Source organism: Taudactylus pleione, unplaced genomic scaffold (assembly GCF_031769625.1).
Source record: "Taudactylus pleione unplaced genomic scaffold, aTauple2 ptg000290l, whole genome shotgun sequence".
Classification (NCBI taxonomy): domain Eukaryota; kingdom Metazoa; phylum Chordata; class Amphibia; order Anura; family Myobatrachidae; genus Taudactylus; species Taudactylus pleione.
The window spans coordinates 3,809,184-3,832,956 of record NW_028284692.1 but is presented as its reverse complement, the minus strand read 5'-3'; the positions used below and the strand labels follow the sequence as shown (position 1 = coordinate 3,832,956).

Sequence of the window (23,773 nt, the reverse complement as noted above, 5' to 3'; positions counted from 1 at the left end):
AACAGAACAGAATCCAGCTTTATTGAAACTGGAAATGCAATGGATAATTTATGCATGCCCATGCAACGGCGTTCAAATGCACTGGCACGCCTGCGTTCGATTGACCACCCCCGTGACCACTCACAAACGGCACTTTCTGTCCATCACTTTGCGATGGGTCTGAGTAGTAACAGCGATCGCAAGCCCAGGTCGCAATGACTGGTTTGCACACGCCCAATTGCAAATACTAGTATCAAGATGGTACTGGTGGCAAAGGGGATACGCCGTCTCATCACTTGACGCCGATGGCGTCATCAACCCGGCATTAGTGCCGGGTCTTGCCACCTGTCTGTAAGGGGTCTCAGCCGGGTCGCTCCCAGGATGGGCACATGAACATCATCCTGGGTGCGACCCAGCAAACCAGTGGAAAAGGGGTATAAAAGACGTTCATTACTGTGCTGCAAGTCACACCCTGAAAGTCAGAGCATTTTGCAGCCACTTAATAGCAGCACTGTCTCAAAGGAAGCCAGCGTTATAAAAGTACACGTTATCTGAGACGGATACAATCTGATATAGAAAAAACTGAGTATACTGATTATTATTACACAACTGCACACAACATATAAATAAGTGACGTGATATGACTGACGGTGGAAGGATTTTTAATCATATTTTCTGTATATCTACATTTCTATTTATACTATACTCTGATTTTATTTTATATTTTGCCTAATATCTGAACATAACATTTTAAATAATTACTAAAGATTTAACTTTTATTATTTTCCCAGAGAATAAGACATAATTTAATAATTTTACCTAATTAGTGCACTGGATCAAATACATTTCTAGACTATATAATACAGTATTCAGTGCAGTCTGTGTTGTTGAACCTGTAATTTTACATTGACTCAATTGGATTAGGCGAATGATGCGAATATATCGACATCCAATGCGATGTCGTATTCGCTTTCTATTCGCACCTAATTGGATTGAGCCCTGTGTGTCATTGTTACAGCCTGGTGCTGGTGCGCAGTCACAGAAGCCTATGGGGCCCATTTATCAAAGGGAATTTGAGGTAAATTCCCAGAAAACACCTGTTTTCGGGGGTTTACCTCAAATACTAAGTATCCCCCGGATGTATGAAGGAGGGACCGCAGCAGGTATCTCCGATACTTGCTGCGATCCCTCCATTGCCGCCGGCAGCCGCCTCCCCCATAGATTTCTATGGGGGATGCGATGCTGCAAAATGTATCAATATCGGGAATGCGAAGCATTCCCGATATTGGCCCCAGCAGCGAACGCTATCTAAAGATAGCGTTAGCTGCTGTAGCCTATGGGGACTTACCGCATATCAGCCCGCGGAGTGATCTGCCAGATCCCTCCGCCGGCAATGGGCGCCGCTCATGTGCAGTCCGCGGGACTGCGCATGCGCAGAAGCCCCGACTGCCCTCCGGAGACATCGCAGGGACGGGCTCTTTTCGGAGCCCGTCACCCTGCATGTCCCGGATAATACATCCGGCAGATAGGATCGCATTTTGCAATGCGATCAGGGGCGGTAGTGCATGCCCTGATCGCATTGCAAAATGCGATCATTAATAAATGGGCCCCTATATGCTCTAAGTATCTCTCTCTCTCTCTATGCTGTCTACCTATCTATGCTCTCTGGGCCAGATTCAGAGATGTATGCAAAGCTGATATTTATGCAGACTGAGCAATCGTTTGCCATTGCGCATGTGTGTAAGCCACACTGCACACACACAGTGATTATTTTGCGACTATACTCGCAGAGGATTAAATCGCAAAGTGAGTGACAGGTAGTCAGCATTTGGAGGAGGTAACGGGGATGGCTAGGCAAAAGCAGGCCTGTCAATTTAAAAGCTGTTTCAGGGGCGTCCATAAATTAGCCACTGCTATCTCCTTCGCAGCATGAGAGCTGTTTGATAGGAGAGGCGTCTATGTTACCAATGTTTATGCTGGTGCGTGACATAGGACCTCATTCAGAGCCAAACGCTATTTGCGCTCGCTCGTTCAGAAAAAAGGGGTGGTTATTCAAATGAACCGTTCGCTCTTTGCGGTCTGTTCACGCCTCTAGGTCTGAACGATCGAACCAAACATGCGGTCGTTTTTTTGAAAACTACGCCCCCTGGCCGCTCGCATCCTACGTCATGTCTGCTATTTATTAGATTAATCGAGTACATCGACCAGCGTATGAATTGCTCGCTATTCTTGTGGTTGTTTTTTCCTACCGCAATCTTGCGAGCAGTTCTGACTATAAAATAACCCAGTGACGTGGTCAATGACGCTGCTGTATTAATTATGCACACCCATAAAACGCTTGTTTTGACCTTTAAGCACGCCTGCGTTCGGATCTCCACTCCCCGTTTTCAGCACCTTCCCGTTACCACCCACATACACCTCCTCCTGTCACTCAAAATAGCAGGCATTCGCTATTTAGCGAACAAACGATTTTCGGCTGCACTGACTGGTTCACGCATGCGTGTTACGATCCGTACGCATGCGCAGTTATGCAAACATCGCTCGGAGCGAACGAGCGGCCGCTTTTGAGTGGCTCTGAATCAGGCCAATAGGACGGATATGAGAAGGCAGCAATGGGTGTCCCTATGCTTGGGCAAGCTTTGGAAGCAGCATATTTTTGCAGCTGCGTTCCATGCAAAATCACGATTGCATTGGGGTACATCTCTGAAACAGGCCCTGTCTATTATGGTCTTTAACCTATGTATTCTCTGGGGACATCATGGTGGGAACTGGCCTGTGAAGTGATCCACAACCACGTCATACATACCACGATTTTCTTTCACTCTGCCCCTGGCCCCTACGAGATCTACAGGTTTCCGTCCTGTGTCTACCAGTCCAGCAACAGGGACATTTATGCGTCTGGAGGATGCTGGGACGGAAACTGGTATGATCCTGGAAAAACGGGGATGTATAGCATCTCCACACTGGGGTTTGGGAGGTCCTTTTACAATAGTGGTATATTTAAAAAAATGAAAAAAACTGTTTACTTGAGCTTCCACTATTTCAATATTGAACTAATGTACAATAAAAATCCTCTGAAATGCAGTTGAGGCTTTGGGGCTCATATATTATTTGCAGCATATTCCCCAAAAAACACCTGTTTTCAGGGGATATCCACAAATAATTAGTATCCCTGCAAAGTAATATTGAGGGACCTCCATCCTAGACAGCAGCCACAACCTTCATAGCTTTCTATGAGGGATGCGAAGCTGTCGCATTTCCTCAGCTATGGAATATGAAGCACATCACAAGGACGGGCTCCTTTCAGCGCCCTTATGCCTGCGGGTGCTCAGGGCCTGATTCAGACCCGGACGCTATTTGTGGCCGCTCGCTCTCAAAAATGGTCCGGATATTTAAATTGAGCGCTCGCTCTTTGCGGTGTGAGGACGCCTCTATGTCTGTGTGAGCATCCGCTAAATGCACTCGCTATTTTTTCAAGACGCCCCTTTGCCGTTCGCAAATCACGTCATCTCCTGTTTTTATTAGATTAATCGGGAACATCGAACGGCATCTGAACTGCTCGCAGCGCTTGAGGTAGGAATTACTTCTCGCAATCACTGCGAGCAGTTCAGGCTAAAAGACAACCAAGTGACGTGATCGATGACGCTCCTTTGCTAATTATGCACTCCCATTAAACGCCCTTTTGACCGTTGGGCACGCCTGCGTTCGCACATCCACTCCCCCATTTTCAAGCACCTTCCCCCGTTACCACCCACAAATGGCACATTCTGTCACTCAAAATAGCAGCCCCTGTGTTTTACGAGCGCACGATTTCCGACCGCAATGACTGGTTTGCACATGTGCATTGCGAACCATACGCATACGCAGTTGTGCAACCGTCGCTCAGAGCGAGCGTGTGGACGCTTACGAGCGGGTCTGAATCAGGCCCTCGGTGTGATACCTTTGGCCGATACGATCGCATACTGCAATGTGATCATGGGCACTAATATCGCATTGTGTATGTTTTCATTGATAAATTGGCCCCTGTGACACTTCACTCTGGCGAGCATTCAAATGGCAAGAAAATTTCTCATGACACTTGTACTAGTGCTTCGGGACCACGAGTGACGCTTATGTGCGTACAGGCTCACCTGCAAAGCGTCCATGGATACTATTGTTAAAATGATGGCACCTATCATGCCGGCCTAGTTCCTGTGGATGAATGCGCTCTGCCTAACATCGTTTAATATAGCGTCTGGTTCAAAGTAACTACAAAGTGCAGCTTTGTCTGACTCCGAACCCTGTAATCATGTAACACTAAACTATTCCTGACCCTTTCACCGCGCTGGGTGGAGACCACGGCAGCAGCACTACCACTGTACAGGCACCTACGTGAACAGCTCCGTGTCCTCACTGGGGTCCTTGCGATCACGCGGGAAGCCGGAACAGCCAAAACCAAATATGGAGGAGCTGGATGTGGAACTGCTGGAGACTGTAAATATGTTGTTCTCTCTTATGCCCACACTGCCTCCTCTCCTCCCGCTCCTTTCATTGTACGATTTGTCTTGTTAATTGTGTCCTCTCGCCGGACTGACTTCTGTACACCCCCCCACCCCCCTTCTGTGTGCCAGGCTAGTAAGCTGGTTATATACCCCTGTGTGCCAGGCATGCAGGCAAGGAACCTAGCATCTTGTACCCCACAATGGTAGGGAAGCAAGCTGTACCTCAGTGTGCTGGGGAAGCTAGCTGTATCCCAGGCAATGTGCAATGGAAGCAAGCTATATGCTAGTGTGCCAGGCAGCCTGGCAGGACATTACCACAGGGTTAGGACTAGACTATACAGCGCTAGGACTAGACTATACAGCGCAGATGGACCTGTGACGTCACACCCACGTGACCCGGACTGAAAGGGGGAGGGGCCGGGATGGTAACGGGGGACCAAAAGTGGCCCCTCGCTGCGCTCGCCACACTTTGGGCACGGTGGCTTGCTGTGCTCGCCAGAATTATTATGCCCTAGTGGATGGTAACAGGAGCGGTCCATCCTCCTGCAGCGGTCACATGGTGGATACGTCACAGAGGTCCTTTCTCCAACTTGGAAATAGCAGCAACCATTACCACAGGGTAGTGGATAGATCCCCTTTCGTAGATGTACCCAGACATCATCAGTTACTCTCAAACGTTGTTCCCTACTATCCACGTGGACATAGAGTGGGAATATAAATCTGTGGCAAGCAGACAAGTTTCTTTTGGTGGACTTTATGGGCATGGAACTGAACTTCCGCCCTCACTCACATCACTACATCTATTGAAGGGGATCTACACACTATCATGACCGCAGAGTGTATATGTTCAGCATATTTACATTACAGAAATTTTGACATTGTGAATATCGACTGCTGATTTTAGGGGTAGGCTGCAGGTATGTTTCAGGTTAGCCAATGGAAAAACACATTACTAACATGCCGACAGTCAACATTTTGGCCACATTGACATTTTGATTGGTGACTTTTTTATGCCCCCGCCCCCCCATGTGCCAGTCGGGCTGCAGTTCTTCAGTGTGCCCAGCAAGCTGGAGGGGTTCTTAGAGTGCAGTAGGCAGACTGGTGGGGCTGTTCCCCAGTATATTTAGCAGTCTGGGGTGCTGTCCCCCACCCTCCTGGCAGGTGGTTCTACTAACCCCCCCATCTGGTTAGCACATAGAAGTACCGTTGTGTCTACAGTTGGCTGTTTCAGGAAAATTCTCTTTTTACTCATCAAATAAGTATTGTCCCTGTGATGTCTCTCTGGCTGTTTATCCCAGATGCTACTTCTGAACCTTTGGCAGTTCTTATTCTAGCTCCTTCTTGCCTCCTCTATTACTTTCCTATTTATTTATTTTGCCGTCAGTGAACCTAATGAGAAGAGGGTAGGAAGCTTTTTTTGTGTGTGCTTCTTAGAGGTAAAACTTGTATATACCCAAAATTTAAAAGGGCAATGCTTTCACTATCAAAACACAGCTAGTAAAAGCATTGCCCTTTAAAATTTTGGGCATAAACACGATCGGAAATGGCGGGTTTTAGAACCCGATGCTTAGTGAATAAACTCTTAAGGCTGTCATCCCTGAATTCTCCCACATTGGTCTTAGTGAAGAAGTTTTATCAATGAGTACAAAATAAATTTTATATTTGTCTGCTCCAGTTCCCATGTATTAGGGATTAAGATTAATTCAACATTTTATTTACAAATATTAACTGTTATACCTATTTGACTTTTTTTTAGACCATTCCAGGACTTGGGCAGCGAAATCGGCACATTGGATTCAACTGGGGACCGGGAGAATTGCTGTTGTATGAGACTCGCTACCCAAGCACAGGTGGGAAAATCATATTCCTTAAACCATATGTCCCTACCCCATCAGAAATGTAAGGGTTCATGCAAGTGCAGTTTAGGAGAACTCCCCACCAGTGTTACATCTGGCCGTCCTGCATTTGTAGCAAGTAAATGGGGAGGTACAATCAGTTCTTATTCATTCTACTATGCGGCCCTTTGCAAAGGACCACCACTGTTCTGGTAGTTGGGGGGAGGTCTTACTAAAAGTGTACTTATGACTGAACATACACTTTGAAGAGCACGCATGACCTACAAATAATGGAGGCTGCCTTTCCTGGTCTTGGTATACCCAACAAAATTGCTGCCTCTAGAATTTTTTTAAATACCATTGTACAGATAACAAAGATGTGCTGTGTCCCTCTGGAAGTATGTTTGTGTCTACATATCGGTGACGTGCAGTGAGGTAAATGGCTGAGGAGACACTGGCAAGTATCAGAGCCAGATTTACAGATACATATATGAACCCGAGGGTTCATGTGTGCATTATACAAAGGTGCAGCAGTATATAGTACTGGAAATGTGGTGTGTTTTGATCAGGGATGTGCGGAAAAGATAGACAGGAGAGGCAGTGCCTCACCTGTCATACACTTTTTTTACTCCAGAGTTTTGAACAACAATAAAGAAGATATTTATAATTTCTTTACATTTACCTTATAATTTTTATAGTTAAACCCTGGATAATACCTAAGTATGACAGGAAAGGCTCTGGTGTGTGTATAAATAATAAATATATATATATATATATATATATATATATATATATTCCAGCAAAAATAGTTTTTAATACAGGGTAGGACGGGCACCAGAGGAAGTTGCAGCTGTTTTTATTGAGTGCCGACATATTGGGGACTATATATATATTTTATAAGCATGCATCCATTATAATATTATTACCAGTTATTTTATATAACGTGCACACACTCAGCAGCGATTTACAGAAGATATTTGTAATCCACATTAGTCCTAACGCATGTATACACACACGCATACATGTTAAGGGGCCTATCCATTAGCAGATCTTTCTGAAAGACAAAAGATTTACCTTTTGAAAATTCCTGGGGCTGCTGTGACAGATATCTGTCATGTACATGACAGATTTTTACAAACGATATTGCATGACATCATTCTGGGAGTGTATTTTTATTTTTTATGTTTCTATTCATTTTCATTACAAAAATCGTTCGTCGTTTACCACACAGATATTTTTAATATCTGTCAGCGATAAACGATAATTGACCAACATGTTGGAGAGACAAAAGACCAAATTTGTCGACTGCGGGAGTGCGCATTTTTATTGTTCAGAGCCTATCCATTAGCAGATAAATCCTTTAGGGCCTTCATGGGAATCAAACCCAAGACCTCAGTGCTGTGATGTGGCTTATCAGCAAAAGCTGCAGAATATCATGTAAAGAAGTACCCCATGCTTCCCATCTAGCAGTAGCATAATGGTCCCAAATCACTAGTGTATTGGGGATAAGACTGCAGGGCCTGCTCTAAGTGTTGGATGTGTGCAGATTCTAAGTAACATTTTGGTTGGCAGAAGCTCTCTTTAAGTGAAATCACTTGACACATTGTCTTAAATTTACACAAAGTAACTGAAATATGTATTTAATTTGAATTGAACAGTGCGTCATAAAAAATATTACTCTGTGACCACTCTTTTGACACTTATGCTGGGCATGCGCCATCAGATTAAAATGTCTGTCAGATTATCTGACATGCTAACAACGTCCGGTATCGTTGCCATACTCAGATATGTCAGATTATGGCAACAATATTTGATGCTTTCAGCCTGAGTTGAAAATCGGAGCACCAATTATCAGATCTTTTGGACATGCTGGACAATTTTGCGTATCCAACAGACTGATAATTACTATTTGGTTGCAGCAATATACTATTCTATTATAGGCCCGATCAGGTGTTTATTAGCTGATCGGGCCAATAATTGAACAGCGTATGTCTAGCATTAGCGCTATATCATCAAACCTAACCATGTAGATCAGGGGTCTTCAACCTTGGCCCTCCAGCTGCTATGGAACTACAGATCCCAGGATGCATACTGTTATATCAAAACGGTGGCATGGCATGCTGGGATGTGTAGTTCCACAGCAGCTGGAGGGCCAACGTTGAAAACCCATGAAGTAGATGGATACATGCTAACATTAAATTCCCTAGAATATACCATGTTCTAGGATACCTGTAGTGTAATGCAACAACACTAGATGAAACTGCAGATCATTGTTTTCTTTAGATTGCTAACAATTTGTAACTGTGGCGAAGAAAACTATTCTCCGTAATTGGACAGTTTTCACAGCACCATCTCTTCAAGGAGTTAAAACTATTTTACTACAAATCCTTTATTTTGATAGAAGGGCAACTATACCTGATGTTGAGAAGGGAGTGGTTCGCTTTTATGCTAAATGGGGTATATATATCGACTCCCTGGACTCAGACGCTAGAACACATATAATACGATTATTCGAGACTACGATTTGGTCTCTACTTCGTAATTTGGAGTGATGTTATATATTTGTGTCTTTAGATTACATATTTACGGGTAGGGGGATATGCTTCCTTTTCTCTTGAGAGGAACAATGACATCTCCAGTGTAGGAGTATGCGATTGATGGAAAGGTCCAGCTGCACCAGGGTTCGGGGGTGGTATGTGTTTTTATTTTATTTTATACATTTATATTCTGTTTTTGTTATTTTGGTTTTAATTGAATTATATACTTTATATCTGTGCTTATGTTTAATAGATATTTTTGAATAGCTATATCTTACAAAGATGTTTATGTTTGGTGTTGCTTTTGAACTGTATTTGTTTGCACAGTTTGCAGTTCTGTATATGTGTTTATTCAAGCAATATATACGTATGTTTCTATAGATATACATGTACATGTGTGTTTGCATTTGTGAGTGTATATATAATAAAAATAAAAATTGTTATTGAAAAAAAAAAAAAGAATGCTAACAATTTGTAATAAGAATTATTCAGAAAGTCTATTCTGTAATTTATCTCTCGGAGACCTTAATTATTCTAGACTTGTAATGTGTAGCCAGGCCAAGTAGCTTGTACATGATGTGGAAGGGTACATGAATGGCATGCTGTGCTTAGATATAAGGAGCAAATAATTGCCAGTAAATGCCTCTTCTCACCTTAACGCTACTGCCATAGGGTCTTTCTTACATGCTGATCTTCTGCCTTACCAATCAGCCAAAATCTCCACTAGCTTCCTAACTCTTGCAGAATTCAATGTGAACTCTTCGTCCTCATTTACAATGCTCTTACTCTCTAATCTCCTACCTACATCTACAACCTCATTCCCCTCCATTCTCCCAAACACTCACTCTGGTCAGCTGGTGACCGTTACTTTTCCTCCCAATTGATTGGCGCCTCTCACTCCTGTCTCCAAGATTTCTCCCACACTTCCCTATCCTAAGGAACCCTCCCTCTTTAATCTTCCAGACCACCATGTAATCACTACCCACCCTAAAATGCCTAATCTGCTTTGTGTGTTTCAACTTTCAAGTACCTCCATTCCTACCTCTCCCCTTTCAAATATAAGCTCTCAAACAGGTCCCTCCCTCCTATTTCTTTCATCCTTCCCCTAGAGTTCTTCTAAGCTTGTTGCTTTAGACCAGGGGTAGCCAACCTCGGCCCTTGTGAGCTACCAACAGTTCACGTTTTCCAGACCACCTAGCGGATGCACAGGTGTATTCATTACTAACTAACACATTTGAAAAGATCCACAGGTAGAGCTAATTATATCACTTGTGATTCTGTGAAGAGACCTGCAAAACATGCACCGTTGGTAGCTCATGAGGACCAGGGTTGGCTACCCTGCTTTAGACAATGCCTAACTTGTTTGTAAGCCTGTTCTGTACAACACTATGCAATATTTTGCTGCCCTATAAAGAAATGCTAATAGTAACAATCATGTTTTTGTTATTTTATGTCTTTTTGTTTGTTGCAGGGTTTCCCAGTCTCCTGTTAGCTTTAACCTTCTCCTTTCTTGGAGGGTGCATGTTTTCAGATAAAATATAATGTTACAAAAATATAACAAAAAGAAATGAATAGTACTAACTTTACATAATTGTTTTGTTGTGCTAACTACAAAAATAACAGGTGGTCTACAGGCCTAAAGGCACACATCCACTAGACGATTAAATTGAACGATATCGTTTCCTTTCAATTGTTCTCAAATCGTTTGAACATCGTAAAGAAAAATGTCTAAAACGACCAGCGATGCGCACTCCCTCTGGTCGTTTAGACATCTATTATTGGACAAATATGTTGTACAACCTGAGGATAAACATGTTTGCAGATGATTGATATGCCTACACTGAACGACTGCTCGTTCAGTGTAGGCACATCACAGACTGACAAACGACTGCACGATTACAATGTTGTAATCGTGCAGACGTTTGCCTGTCTTCTAGTGGATATGTGCCTTTAAAGTAAAGTGAAAGCAATCCTACTGTAGTTTAGGGTAGCTGACCTGTAGTTTTATTAATAATGTTGTATCCAAAGCAAAATACAACTATGCCAAAGCGACAGAAGCTCATTTAACAAAATAGTGAGTGTGGCTTTCCTTCTCTTCTCCTGACACTGCAGATGCTACACGTATTACCACTCCTTCAGCACTCTGTCCATTCATTTATATTGTACGTAATGATGAAGATATCTACTCCCCAGTCCTGCGCAAACTGTTGAATGAGTCACACAGCATATTTGTGGGCCTGCAAAAGAGCGAAGAAGAGGCCTCAAGCAAGACCCGTAAAGCACAGTATGTAAACGAGTTGGTCAATGGGAAATCATTCATGAAATGTATCATATATGTTTGCACAATTGTATATATTTTAAAGGTCAGCGCTTGCACAGGCTCAAAGCCACATTAATCAATATCATGGTCTACGTGTGTATCTGATATGAGCACTTAGGGGACTTTTGACTACACTTAGTTTTAGGGGCTAATTCAGAATTGGATACAAATCAGCTACATTTGTATTCAATGTATTCGTGCTTGGAAATGAATGCAGATCTTCACCTGTATTCAGAATTTTATGCATTTGCGTGACTGCACCACCCTTATCCATTTGCAAAAGCAGTCGTCATCACTATCGGCTTGCATTTGCGCCAGCCTTATGCCTGACACGTATGACAGTAGAACAGCCGTAATTGCTCTAAGTTGCTTATCCTCACCTATGGAGCATGAGCGGTATGAAAAATCGCACAATCCGCCTGCAAAACAGACTTAAGGTATGAGCTACTGTGAATCAGTCTTTCCAAAAAGAATAAAAAGTAAAAATCATGGACTCCTATTATTGTATAGGGATTGATTCAAGGCACAATTCTAGATAAGTGTTACACTTTTCTAATTAAGGCAATTTATTTAACTCTGTGTACAGTAAGGACATCTTCCACTAAATATCAAGGCCTAAATATCACTTAAAACGAGATTGAGATTATTATAAATGATGATAAACTAGTATGCTAGTCTGCTCTATTTTGCGTTCCATTTATTTTTCGGTCAATGCTTGACTTGTGGAAAGATTTGTTTATGGGCAGTCACTTTTACCACTTAAAATGAGTGAGTGCATAAATATTTCTTTTATGTTGATTCTTTCAAAAATGTACACTACAGTACGTTTTTTTTTTTTGGATCCTTCTGTGCTGGAATTCTTTTTGCATCAAGGGTATCGCAGAAGCATATTTGGGAGCCTGCTCCTTTTACAAGCTGCAATTTATGGGACTTAAAAACATAATAATAATCTTGGTTTTGTGGTGCTGGTCTTTTGTTGTTACAGCTTTTTAATGAGTTGGTGTCAGGTGGACCAAAATGCATTTGCTCTTTATGGCAGTTTAGATTACTTTATCCTTTCACCTAAGACAATTTGAAGTTTTAGGAATCACCTCCAGTAGGGACCTTTTGGTTTTGCAGCTATCTAGTAGGACCACAGTTCCTCTTCTTTATGCGGTGTAATTCAAGGACTTCCTTGAAAAGGAGATTAGAAGGTCTTCTAAAGAGAATGTTTTTTTCTTTCGTCCTATCTGTGGGACACTGCAGATTTTGGATTTAGAGGGAGGCTGAGGAATAGGCACTTAATTGTTAAAACTAATGGAGCTGACACTTGCGGGTGCTCTGGGTCCCTAATCATTACCTCCAGGGTTGGCAATGATGTGCCACAGCTGGTATATACAGCCTCCACAGCCTACAAGCAGTAGTGCTAGGGGGCTGACCAACTTTCTTTCCTGTCTACAGATCGGAGCATCAGAAAAGGACCAAGGGGACATACAACCGATGTGGCCTGAGCTACAGAACCCACAAAGCCCAGATAACATCCAAGAAGCAGAGAGGACTGAAGGACAGCATAGTGTAGAGCATTGCATGGCAAAGGGAAAAATCAGGAAAGGAGAACTAGTAGACAGAGCTTCCAGCTCCGAAACCTGTAGAGCAGTAACAATGACCAACAGAACACCAACTTCCAAGTAAGCCACTGCAGGTCCTGCTGAAGCACCTCCAATGCCAAATTGAGGTCCCATAGGGGGACTGGTACAACTGTGTGTGTGTGTGTATATATATATATATATATATGTATATATATATATATGTATATATATATATATAATATTGAGGTTGTATATGTGGCGCACACTGCAGAAATGGAAGGATGACCAAAAGCAGGTCAGACTTCTCTGTAACAGTAATAAGGCAGAAATGTGACCTAACAATCAGGGCCTGGGAGTCAACCATCCTTTAACAATGAGGGAGATACAAAGGAAGCCTACTCAGACGTCTATATAACACTGTATGTGGAAACAGGAAAGCGTCAAGGGACGCAATCTAACGGCCCACTATGCTAAACTACAAGCGTATACAGAACAGCCTAACAACTGAAAGTAGGGAAAAGTATGCAGGAGCACAGCCACAAAGTCTAGGAGCCAACAAATAGCTTCAAAGAAAAACAACCTCTGAAAGCCAAGAGGGGATGAAACTGAAAAACTCCTCCATCGGGATCTTGTAAATCTGAAGCAAACTCCGGCTCCTCTCGGAAGCTGCCGGAAGCCAGAGAGTGGATGGGACTTTGTTTTGATAAGCCCGTGCAGTATCCCTTGGAGCAGGGGGAGAGTGGGAAAGCACATTCTCCTCCCCTTGCTCTGTTAATAGGCCAGAGCACATCCTGGAGCAGAGGGGAGAGTGGGAAAGCACACTTTCCATCCCTTACTCTGCCGATGGGCCAGAGCGTGGCCTTTTTTTTTTTTTTCTGTCACCATCTTTGTGTGTGACATGCTATGGAGATTACTCCTGTGGGATCCCTCGTCCCCTGAGCAGTAGGGATCCTTAAAGAAAGCATTACCTCACGGTAATTTGGAGTAGGGTACAAGCAGAATCCTTTGTCAGTTGTGCCTCCAGTCCCATTCAACATGTTGCTATAACTGTTAACGTTTAAAGTCCCTATGCCAGCTGCATTAGTGCTAGATCAATTTTGTGGCAGCCATAAGCTGTGCAATATTAGTAACAAAAGTCGGGAGCTTACCATTCCAGCAACAAACGGAACACTTCTTACCTTGACTGTGTAGTAGGTAAGCATAGCCTATTAAATTACAGCTGCTTTTACAAGTAGACAAATCTACTGGACTAAATTATTAAGAGTTTAGAAACTCTTTGCGACTGCTTAATTACAATGACTCCAAAGTCCAGAAAAGCAATATACATCATCTTAAATAAACGTAGTAATTGGGGACTAACTGACCGGTGTGTCAAAGGCAGTTCTATTGTTTGCAAGGAACACTCTGGATATCTTTCATCCACCAGTGTTAAGTATCTGTACTGAAATAATTTACTTTCACACCACTTGCAGTAATCTTGAGTCTTTATTTTTTTATCTATGTAATCTATTTACATTTGCTTTTTTTTTATTTGCAAAATAGGGCCGTATTCAATTAGAAGCGAAAAGCCGTTATCCACGGAAAAGTATCGCCGATCACGGCTTTTCACGTGGTTGGAACTTCTCTCCAAATTCAAGTTCCAGCTGGTTTTCGTCTACGCAGAAAGTCAATGCAATGTAATAGGCGAAAAAGATTATCTTAAGAATAGCAGGAGAAAAGAAGAACATTTTTATTTTGGAGTGCAAACGTGGGGAGACCACTCGGAACCCTTGGGACAGCCCCCAAAGGACAACTGTAAAAATAAACTGAAAAAACATAAGAACGCCCCAAAAAAGTACTTTCATTTTGGGGGCGAAAAAGTAAAAAGTAGGGGGGCAAGCATAAAAACTAGAGAAATAGACTTCTTAGGGGTCTGCAAGGATGGATCAGGTGTTTTTAGGATTGCAGGTGCATACAGCAAGTGCGTTTTTCATGTTTTTCTAAAATTCACTTTAGAGAATTTAAAATATGCTAGCACCCATTTTCAATTACCCCAAATTTAACAAAACTATTTTTTTTTCACCAAAAAATACTGCTTAATGCAATTCTTCACCACTTTTACAAGGACGCTAATAACAAGGATTTTAAACAACTACAGTACCACAGATAGTTTTATTAGGGCTGTTGGAACACTTCTACATTGATCCCCAATGTTAGTGCATCTTTTTGGGGGGTTCAGACTGATTTCCACTATTCTGACAGTACTGTTCGCCTGTTTTACATTTGCCGTTTTCGCATGGTTAGTAATTGAATAGGACAATAATCTTTTGTATACTGTGGAAGGGGTTATACAGAATTACCTTATTAGTAGCTTCCAAGAAATGACCGTTTCAATAATTTTATTGTCTATCTAATTATAAAAAATTTTTTTATAACTACTAGCTGGGCTCTAGGTGAAGTTAAGTAACCAAAACCCTGCATCCACCAGGACTTCATCACCTAGGATAGTTGTAAAGCAAATTATTGAGACCTAAAGGGAAGGAGATTGGGGCATTCCCACCAAAATGTGCAGGAAGTGATGCTACCCATAAATGTCCTTGAACTCAGGGCAATCCTCATCGCATTGTTGGCAATTCAACAGCATCTGCAGGGCATACCGTGAATATCCATCCGGAAAACGCCATAGCGGTAGAGTGTATAAATCACCAAGGGGGCAAAAAAAGTTCATTGGCCATGAGTGAGATATCACAAAATTTTCAGGCGGTCAGTTAGTCCCCAGTTGCTACGTTTATTTAAGATGATGTATATTGCGTTTCTGGACTTTGGAGTTATTGTGATTAAGCAGTCGCAAAGAGTTTCTAAACTCTTAATAATTTAGTCCAGTAGATTGGGCATAAATCATACCATATTAGCTGTGTTCAAAATGGATTAGAAAATTGGGAGGCAGATTACCTCAGCCATCAGGATCTTCACCCCAGGAATCGGTCCCTTCACCCGGACGTTTTCCAGACTCTGGTAACGAGATGGTGGCTACCAGACATCAATGTTATGGTGTTTTGTTACAGCCACAAAGTTCCTCTTTATTGTTCCAGAACAAAGTACCCGGAACTTCTCTGGCAGCAGACGCTCTCTCATTACCATGGTCGTTTAGCCTGATTTATTTATTTCCTCTTCTTTTTAGAGTCCTGAAACGCAGCAAGCTGGAACAGGCAACTGTAATCCTGGTGGTTCCAGATTAACCGCACAGGGTGTGATACTTAGTCTTTCGGTGTCTTCTGATAGCCTCTTCACTTCATCCAGACATGCTTCAACAAGCTCCATTCATTCATTCATCCATCCATTCATCCTTCCATCCTGCCTTGCCTCAGCTACATTTGACGGCGTGGCTGTTGAGAACACCATTTTCAGAGTAAAAGGTTATTTCAACGGCTCACAAGATGTTCTTGGCTCCGCTTTAGCAGCTCATCTGGTGGACTTACATGACTTGGTATGCGATGTCTGAGTTTCTTCCTTCTTTTTGTTTATCTCGTTTTCTGTTTCTTTAGGCTGGTCTGGATGCGGGTCTACGCCTGGGTTCTCTAAAGATGCAGGTGTCTGCGTTTTCCATTTTTTTTCCAGCATCGTTTGGCCTTACTTTCATTAATACAGACATTTATGCCTGTGTGTTCTTCATCTGCAACCCCCGTTTCTTCCTCCCATGGCTCTGTGGGACTTGAATGTTGTCTTGGAATTTTTTACAATCAGCTTTGTATGAACCACTGGACTTGGTCTACTTAAAGTACTTGACCTGGAAGATGGTCTTCCTCCTGGCAATTGCCTCCTCCAAGAGGGCATGGCCGTTGTCATATCGTTAACCCTATCTGGTCTTCCATGCCGACCGTTCAGCGCTGCGTACCAATCCTTCCTTTTTGCCGAAGGTTGTTTCCAAGTTTCACATAAATCAACCTATTGTGGTTTTGGCTCTTCACAGTGGAGATTCTTCCTCTGCTCATTCTCTAGTTGTGGTACAAGCTCTTCGATGTTATGTGGCTCACACTTTGGTCTTACACAAGATGGATGACTTGTTTGTCATTTATGATGCCCACAAGTGGGGTTGGCCATCTTCAAAGCAAACGATGGCTTTGGGTGGTTCTTTGACAAGCTTATTTTGCTAGTGGCCATCTGGTGCTCTCCAGGGTTTCGGCTCATTCCACTTTGTCGGTGGGCACCTGTTGGGTTGCGTGGCGTTGGACCCCTGCTGCTCGGCTGTTCCATGCTGCCACCTGGTCTTCTATGCATACCTTTGTAAAATCCTAATGTTTTGTCTCTTTTGCATCTAAAGAGGCTGGGTTTGGGCGCAGGATGCTTCCTGCAGCCACAGCGTGCTCCTTCCTGTGAGGACTGCTTTTGGGACATCCCCAGCTTAATTCCAGTGTCCCACAGCGGATAAAGGAGAAAACAACATGTTTTTTGCACGTACCAGTAAAATTAATTTTTGCGATTTCATGGAGGACACTGTACACAATCCTTGTGCTGCTATGTTTTCTCTCTGTGTTATGGTTGTTTGCATGCAGGTTGACTGTTACTACTGTTGTTGTTGGGACATGTTAGGTTAGGGAGTTCTCCTATTTCTTTTCTGTTCATATCTCCTTTCCGACTCTCCTTGGGCTTGATTAAACTTAACTGGGTCAGGTGGGGTGTGGGGGGCAATTTGAAATCTGTTCAGATTTAAAGTGTCAGGCACCACACACTACTTACTATGCCCCACTGTAACTCCAGTGTCCCCCATGGAATTGGAGAAATGGATTTTACTGGTATGTACAAAAATCATGTTGTTTTACTGTATTTTAGGCATGGTGCTCAAAACAACAGAATAATTTTGAATTGTCGTGGGTATGCGCACTCCCGATACCCGCGATGTTCAATTAAAAAAAACAAGCAAACACAGGAGCGGGGTGCTCAACACACAGCACACGGACACCAGCTGCGCCCGCACTAGTGGCGCCCCACACACACACACAAGCCAACAGTACACTTAACAGAGACGGAAGTAGACTGCAGCATGTTGGCGCTGCCAGAAGGTAATTAATCATGGACTAATTCAGCTAATTGGAAACCTCCAATTGGGGTTCTGGAGCAAATCCCTACAATATCTACTTAGCATAACATTGTAAGGAAAATCAGACTTGCTTTGGGACTGCGAGAAAAAAGATGCAGTGATTTCTATAAAAATTACCGTGACTCATGTTCTCTCCTTCATTTGAATAGGAAAAACCCAGCAGCTGCTGGGTTTGCATAACTATTGAATATGCCCCTTTATCTCTAAAACACCAAGTCCCAATATTACTATCTAGCATGAACGTTTTATGTATCATAAGCGGTTATGGCCACTTAAATTTGACAGTCTGGGCCCTCTGGCAAGCATCCAGATATGCTATTGAGCCCTGTTCCTCATCAGTATAAGGGCCTATTTATCAATATTATATTTACTTACATTTTTTTTTAAAAAGAGGGTGTTCCTTTTTACACCCTTTTCACATTTTAGTATCACATAAATGTATTAATGGGCAATTGGAGTAGTTATCATGAAAAACTACTCGAAAGCTCGCCATACACCTACACGACCAGCATAAGATCCGATTCATCATACAATTTCCCTTCGATTCCCTGGCAGTCCCGGCAGCATGTTTGTTGTTTTTCTTAGCACAGAATCTGTCGTAAGATCGATCTTGTGTCACACAGGCTCATGAGGGAAACAGTAATTGAAATGACTTGAATTGCTACACGATGGATCGCATGAACAAAATAAACGGCACGATCTGCACACGATACGATGGAACATATGGGCTGCACATCTGATCATAAGATCTGATTCTAGGAGCTGTGGGAGCGCGCATCTTATCTTACTAAAATAATACACGATTTTCACAAGATCCATCTTATGACTCATCGAAAATCGGGCAATTGGTCCCAAAATCGTGCAGGTGTATGGCCAGCATTATCCCTTCAATTCACAAATTTGTAGTATGCAGATCGCATTTACCATACTTGTAATGGAAACGTGGTCTGCTTGAGATTTACTAATAATCAATTGTAAAAATAAATGACAGACCACAAGCTGATCACTATAAAAAAAAATAAAAAAATCATAGTTTTAAACCCCCCCCTCCCCCGCCATACTTACCTGGACCGGAGATCGGTCACCTCCTCTGACCAGCGAATCAGCTGTTGACTGCAGTCACCTGAGATGCCGTAAAGTGCGGGACTTTCCTGCATGTCAGCTGACTGCAGCATCAGCTGATTGGCTGGTCAGAGACAGTCACCGCTAAGCCCCCTGTGCAGGTAAGTGTGGGCCAGGGGGGCTAGGGCAGCAGCCACAAGGGTAAGGGAGATGGAGGGGGATCAACGGTGGCAAGCGGGCAGCGGCATGGGGGGGTAGTGGAAATGATAGCTGGGCAACAGAAGGGGTCTAGGTCAGAGGAGGGACCAGCGGTGGCTTGGGGGGGAAGGGGGGGCGGGAGTTGGGTTGTGTAGCAATGCAAATTTAGCCAGAATATCACACTACAACTGCATTTGAAATGCGGATTGTAGTAAATACGGGCCTTAGTCATCCCTGACTATGTCTATTGGGTGCCCTTATCGGTGTCCTCCAACCTGTTATAATATTATGGTCGCTCTTACCTTTTAATATTGAACTTCTATTGTGTTCTTTTATTCCTTCTGTTTTAGAATATCCCTGTTGTCTTAATCTGTCCATATTTTATCTGATTCTTCCTGTAATAATTTGCTAATGTGTATTGTTATGCTTGTGTTCTTTTCCTATCTTGCTAATTATTATATCTGTTCGGGATCCAGTCATTATCCCAGCGGCCACGATGCCGGCGCTGATATTACCGGCGCTAGAAACCCGACACCTATCACAATACTGGCGCCGGCATCCCGACCGCTGGGATACTGAAGGTAAGTCGGGGTTAGGGTTAGGCACAGGAGGAAGGGTTAGCTTTAGGGTGCGGGGAGGTTAGGGTCAGCCACTAGGGGGGGAGGTTAGGGTAGGGACAGGGTGAGGGTTAACAATAACTGTCTGTATGCTAGCCCTGTCGGGATGCCGATGTCTGGATTCTGACAGCCGGGATCCCAACTGCCAGCATCCCATACCCAACCCATCTGTTCTAGTTTATGTATGTTGTTTTTATTTATTGGTGTTTATTATTGGAAAACCTTCAATAAAATTACTTGATTAAAAAAATGTCCCACATAAGCAGATTACTAATAGATCTTTTTCTTTGTTTGGCTGAGCACAGAGATTTTTTTTCTGCAAGTTCCTCTACCCGGCTCTATGCTTATATATATTTAAATTTAATTTTTCGCAGGCTGGTCCGAGTCAGTAAAAAGTATCGCTCAGTTCTTCAGGCTTGCATGGAGGAAATGAATACTCTGTCTGGTAAGAGCCACTCCGCTATCATTTTGTCTTGTTTAAAATCATAGCAACTAGTATGTGCAATAATTTGTAGCCATATTTATTGATTTAACAGGATACTGTATGGCAACACAATTTAAAATTAATTGGCTCAAAACAGGACCGCACACAGTAATGGAGCTTTATGTGTATGGGATAATACGTACCCCTACTATAAAGTTTAAGGATGTTATAAGTCAGTCATGGCTCATCTGTGTGGTATTTGTATGTCACTCACGTTTTTGAATGGGTGCCACGGCTTCCTTCCACACTCCAAAAACATACTAGTGGGTTAATTGGCTTCTGACAAATATTGACACTAGTGTGTATGTTTGTCCATGTGATAGGGAATTTGCAGACGTGTCCTCATACACTGCGCATCTTTACACATATACATATGGCGTGAGATGCCCAGTGCGATTGAGGCGCTTTGAGAGCAATATTGTACCATGTTTTTCTTTACATTTCGCATCTTACAAGGCGCACATCCACTAGCAGATGGGTACACAACAGTACGAATACGACATTGTACTGTCGTTCCCCATCCCCTGAGTCCCTACACTGAACGATTAGTCGTTCAGTGTAAACACCCTTCGTCATCCCCGAACATGGTCAATATGTCGTTATCGGCAGATTGACCTGCATGTTTGGGCGATGATCGATGCCGGCAACGACCAGTGTGAACGCACATCGCTAGTCGTTGCCAACATTTTGCTGCCCAATTAATGGATGAGTGAACGATATCGTTAGCGTTATCGTTCAGTCGTCCATTAATATCGCACCTTTAGATTGCAGACTCAAAAAATGACACTCAGTGTACCAGAGACACTAGGCACAGCAATTGGTGTAACACACCTTCTAAGTCGCAGATGATTTACAATGAAACCTGAAGTGAGGAAAAGCCGCACATGCTCGCATTGGAGCCCTATTTACACAGATTCAGACTCATTGACACACATTTGTACAATTGTCGCAAGCCTAGCAATGTAGTTTGGTCGCTTCCAGATGTATTAATTATTTGAATAAACAGCACATTTTGAGCGAATAAGTGGCCCGGCTCGGTCAAGTTGCACTGGACCTAGCCCACTGAGAGAGGCTATTTTGAGCCATAGTGTAAAAGGCCCCAACTGTAGATTGTAAGCTCCACTGGGGTAGGGACTGATGTGAATGTCTGAAATACTCTCTGTTTAGTCTGTGGAATATGTGTGTGCTATATAAAGAACTGTCAATAAATAAATAAATAATCAAGTAGTTTAGTGACCAGTTAAAAAGATGAGGTTACAGGTTTTACCAATGAACAGTGAAACATTGATATCAGAACCCCTGTTTATGCATACATTTACTATTGCTTGTGTATTAAGTAATAGATCATCGTGTATGCCCATCTACTCCCTAGGCTGACTATAGAAGTGCACCCTATGATTGTGAATTTCATTACTGGCTCTACCCCTTTGCAAAGAAGTGGGCTGATTTTATTTTTATGTGTTTTTTTTTTTGTTACAGCTTGTGTATTTTTCTCTATTGTTCATTCTAGGGCAGGCCTAGTAATATTCTACACTATAGACGATATATCATGCATACAGTTGACGAATGATATATTAGTGCATTGGCTAATGTGTACGCTGTATATTTACATGTGTGTATATGTATGTGTGTATATATATATATATATATATATATATAAAATAAATGATATAAGTTAGAAAAGAGCCGCACTCACATCTCCGAATCCATAACAGCAGCTGGGGTGTCTTCCCACAGGGACGCCAGCAGGAGTCCAATACACAAATTCAAAAGAAGAGGGGCACTCACCAGATTAGTAGAAAAAATATAAAAGGGCGTTATTTATTCTTTTGCCATATGTATATCGTTCTGACGTTTCGGTCCACACGTGACCTTCCTGTTAGGGTACATGTATTATCATTTGAAGGTATAGTCCTGCAACATCCTTGAGGGCTGGATCACTTGGCTAGCTGCGGCCGTGGAGCAGCCTTGAGGGCTGGTAAGTTTTTGACTAGTCGGGTACCGAGGGTAGTGAGATAAGATGCGGCCTTTGGGCCGTGCAGCATCCTTGAGGGCTGGTTAGCCTTGGTTGTTGCCTGTGGGCCGTAGAACAAGATGCGGCCTTTGAGCCGTGTAGCAGCCTTAGCAGGCTGTGGCCTGTGGGCCGTATAACAAGATGCGACCTTTGGACCGTGTAGCAGCCTTGGCAGGCTATGGCCTGTGGGCCGTAGAACAAGATGCTGCCTTTGGGCTGTGGCCTGTGGGCCGTAGAACAAGATGCGCCCTTTTGTTGTGAAGCAGCCTTGGCAGACTGTGGCCTTTGGGCCATGTAGCAGCCTTGGCAGGCTGTGGCCTGTGGGCTGTAGAACAAGATGTGGCCTTTGGGCTGTGTAGCAGCCTTGGCAGGCTGTGGCCTGTGGGCCGTAGTACAAGATGCAGCCTTTGGGCCTTGTAACAGCCTTGGCTGCGGTGGTCTGAAGAAGGACCTGTGCCGCCAGATTGACACAGGCGGTGGTACGCAGGATTGCGTACTTTGGACGCTGGATTGCGGCCTGTGCCGCCGGGTTGATGCAAGCAGCTGGACTCTGAACTGCACACTCTGGACACTGAGTGCTGTCTGTGCCGCCTGGATGACTCAAACGGCAGGTAGTAGATATGCGGACCGTGCCGCCTAGATGACACAAACGTCGGGTAACAAAAGTGGATAGGGGGACTGGGTACTCGACTGGATAAAACCAGAAACACGTGAAATGCTATCACCGGCATCGGAGCAGCGTTTGCACCAGTAGGAAATAGCCACAGGAACCAAAGTAGAACAGAGCAGGGATGATGGACAGTAGATGGGAGGAGTTTAGCGAACGGTCCCCCGGCGTTCGCATGAGCGTCTTGTGAAACTTCCTCAACAATTACAACAGCACAGCCATAACAACGTGACCATAATAACCACCCTGAAAAGGAATATACAAACTTGCCTAACCCGCCTGGTCCACTTAAATAGCCAAACTGGAAGCTAAATGGATTTACCGACTTGGTACCATGGCCCCTAAAGGACTCAATGAGTGTAATCCACTCAGTATGTTCCTGGGGTAAAGAAGATTTTGGAATTTTGGACATTTACTTTCTTCAACTTTATATACATTTTTTGGGGAGTAGGTTCAGTTGCCATGGCTGTGCTGTTGTAATTCTTAAGGAAGGTCACGTGTTGACCGAAACGTTGGAACGATATACATATGGAAAAATAATAACGCCCTTTTATATTTTTTCTACTAATCTGCTGAGTGCCTCTCTTACCTCTCTCTATCTATGTATAAATTAAAGATATGTGTATGTATAGTCACATCAAGCGCCTTGTGTGTTGTACAACAATAGTGAAGTGGAACAACCATATACAACCTTTGTGAATTAATATTTGTGTGTGTAAGTATACCAAAAATATATATTAGTGTACCTTAACACAAGTAACATTTAAAACAATTTATTCTGACATGACAAACATAAAATTTGAACAATGGAATTGCACACAATAATAGCAGCGATGATAGTTCTATTTGTGAAAAATATTGCTGTAAAGTGCCATGTGCTGTGCAAACATATAAAGTGATTGAGTAGTTCATAGAATAAATTCCTCAGGTTAAA

At 43.0% G+C, this 23,773-nt stretch overlaps 1 protein-coding gene across 2 annotated transcripts in view; it reads left to right on the top strand.

Annotated features, from left to right (window-relative positions):
* Positions 1 to 4,127: 4,127 nt before the first annotated feature.
* NUP85 (nucleoporin 85) overlaps positions 4,128 to 23,773 on the top strand; it is a 98,178-nt gene continuing 78,532 nt past the window's right edge. The window contains exons 1-4 of one of the 2 annotated variants that reach the window (XM_088482581.1): positions 4,128 to 4,452; positions 6,217 to 6,310; positions 10,945 to 11,116; positions 20,049 to 20,119. In XM_088482581.1, coding sequence (XP_088338707.1) covers positions 4,420 to 4,452; positions 6,217 to 6,310; positions 10,945 to 11,116; positions 20,049 to 20,119 — 370 coding nt within the window. In that variant the 5' untranslated portion in view covers positions 4,128 to 4,419. Of the gene's footprint in view, positions 4,453 to 4,477; positions 4,664 to 6,216; positions 6,311 to 10,944; positions 11,117 to 20,048; positions 20,120 to 23,773 lie in introns of those variants that run through there. The other variant, XM_088482582.1, reaches the window with a different exon arrangement.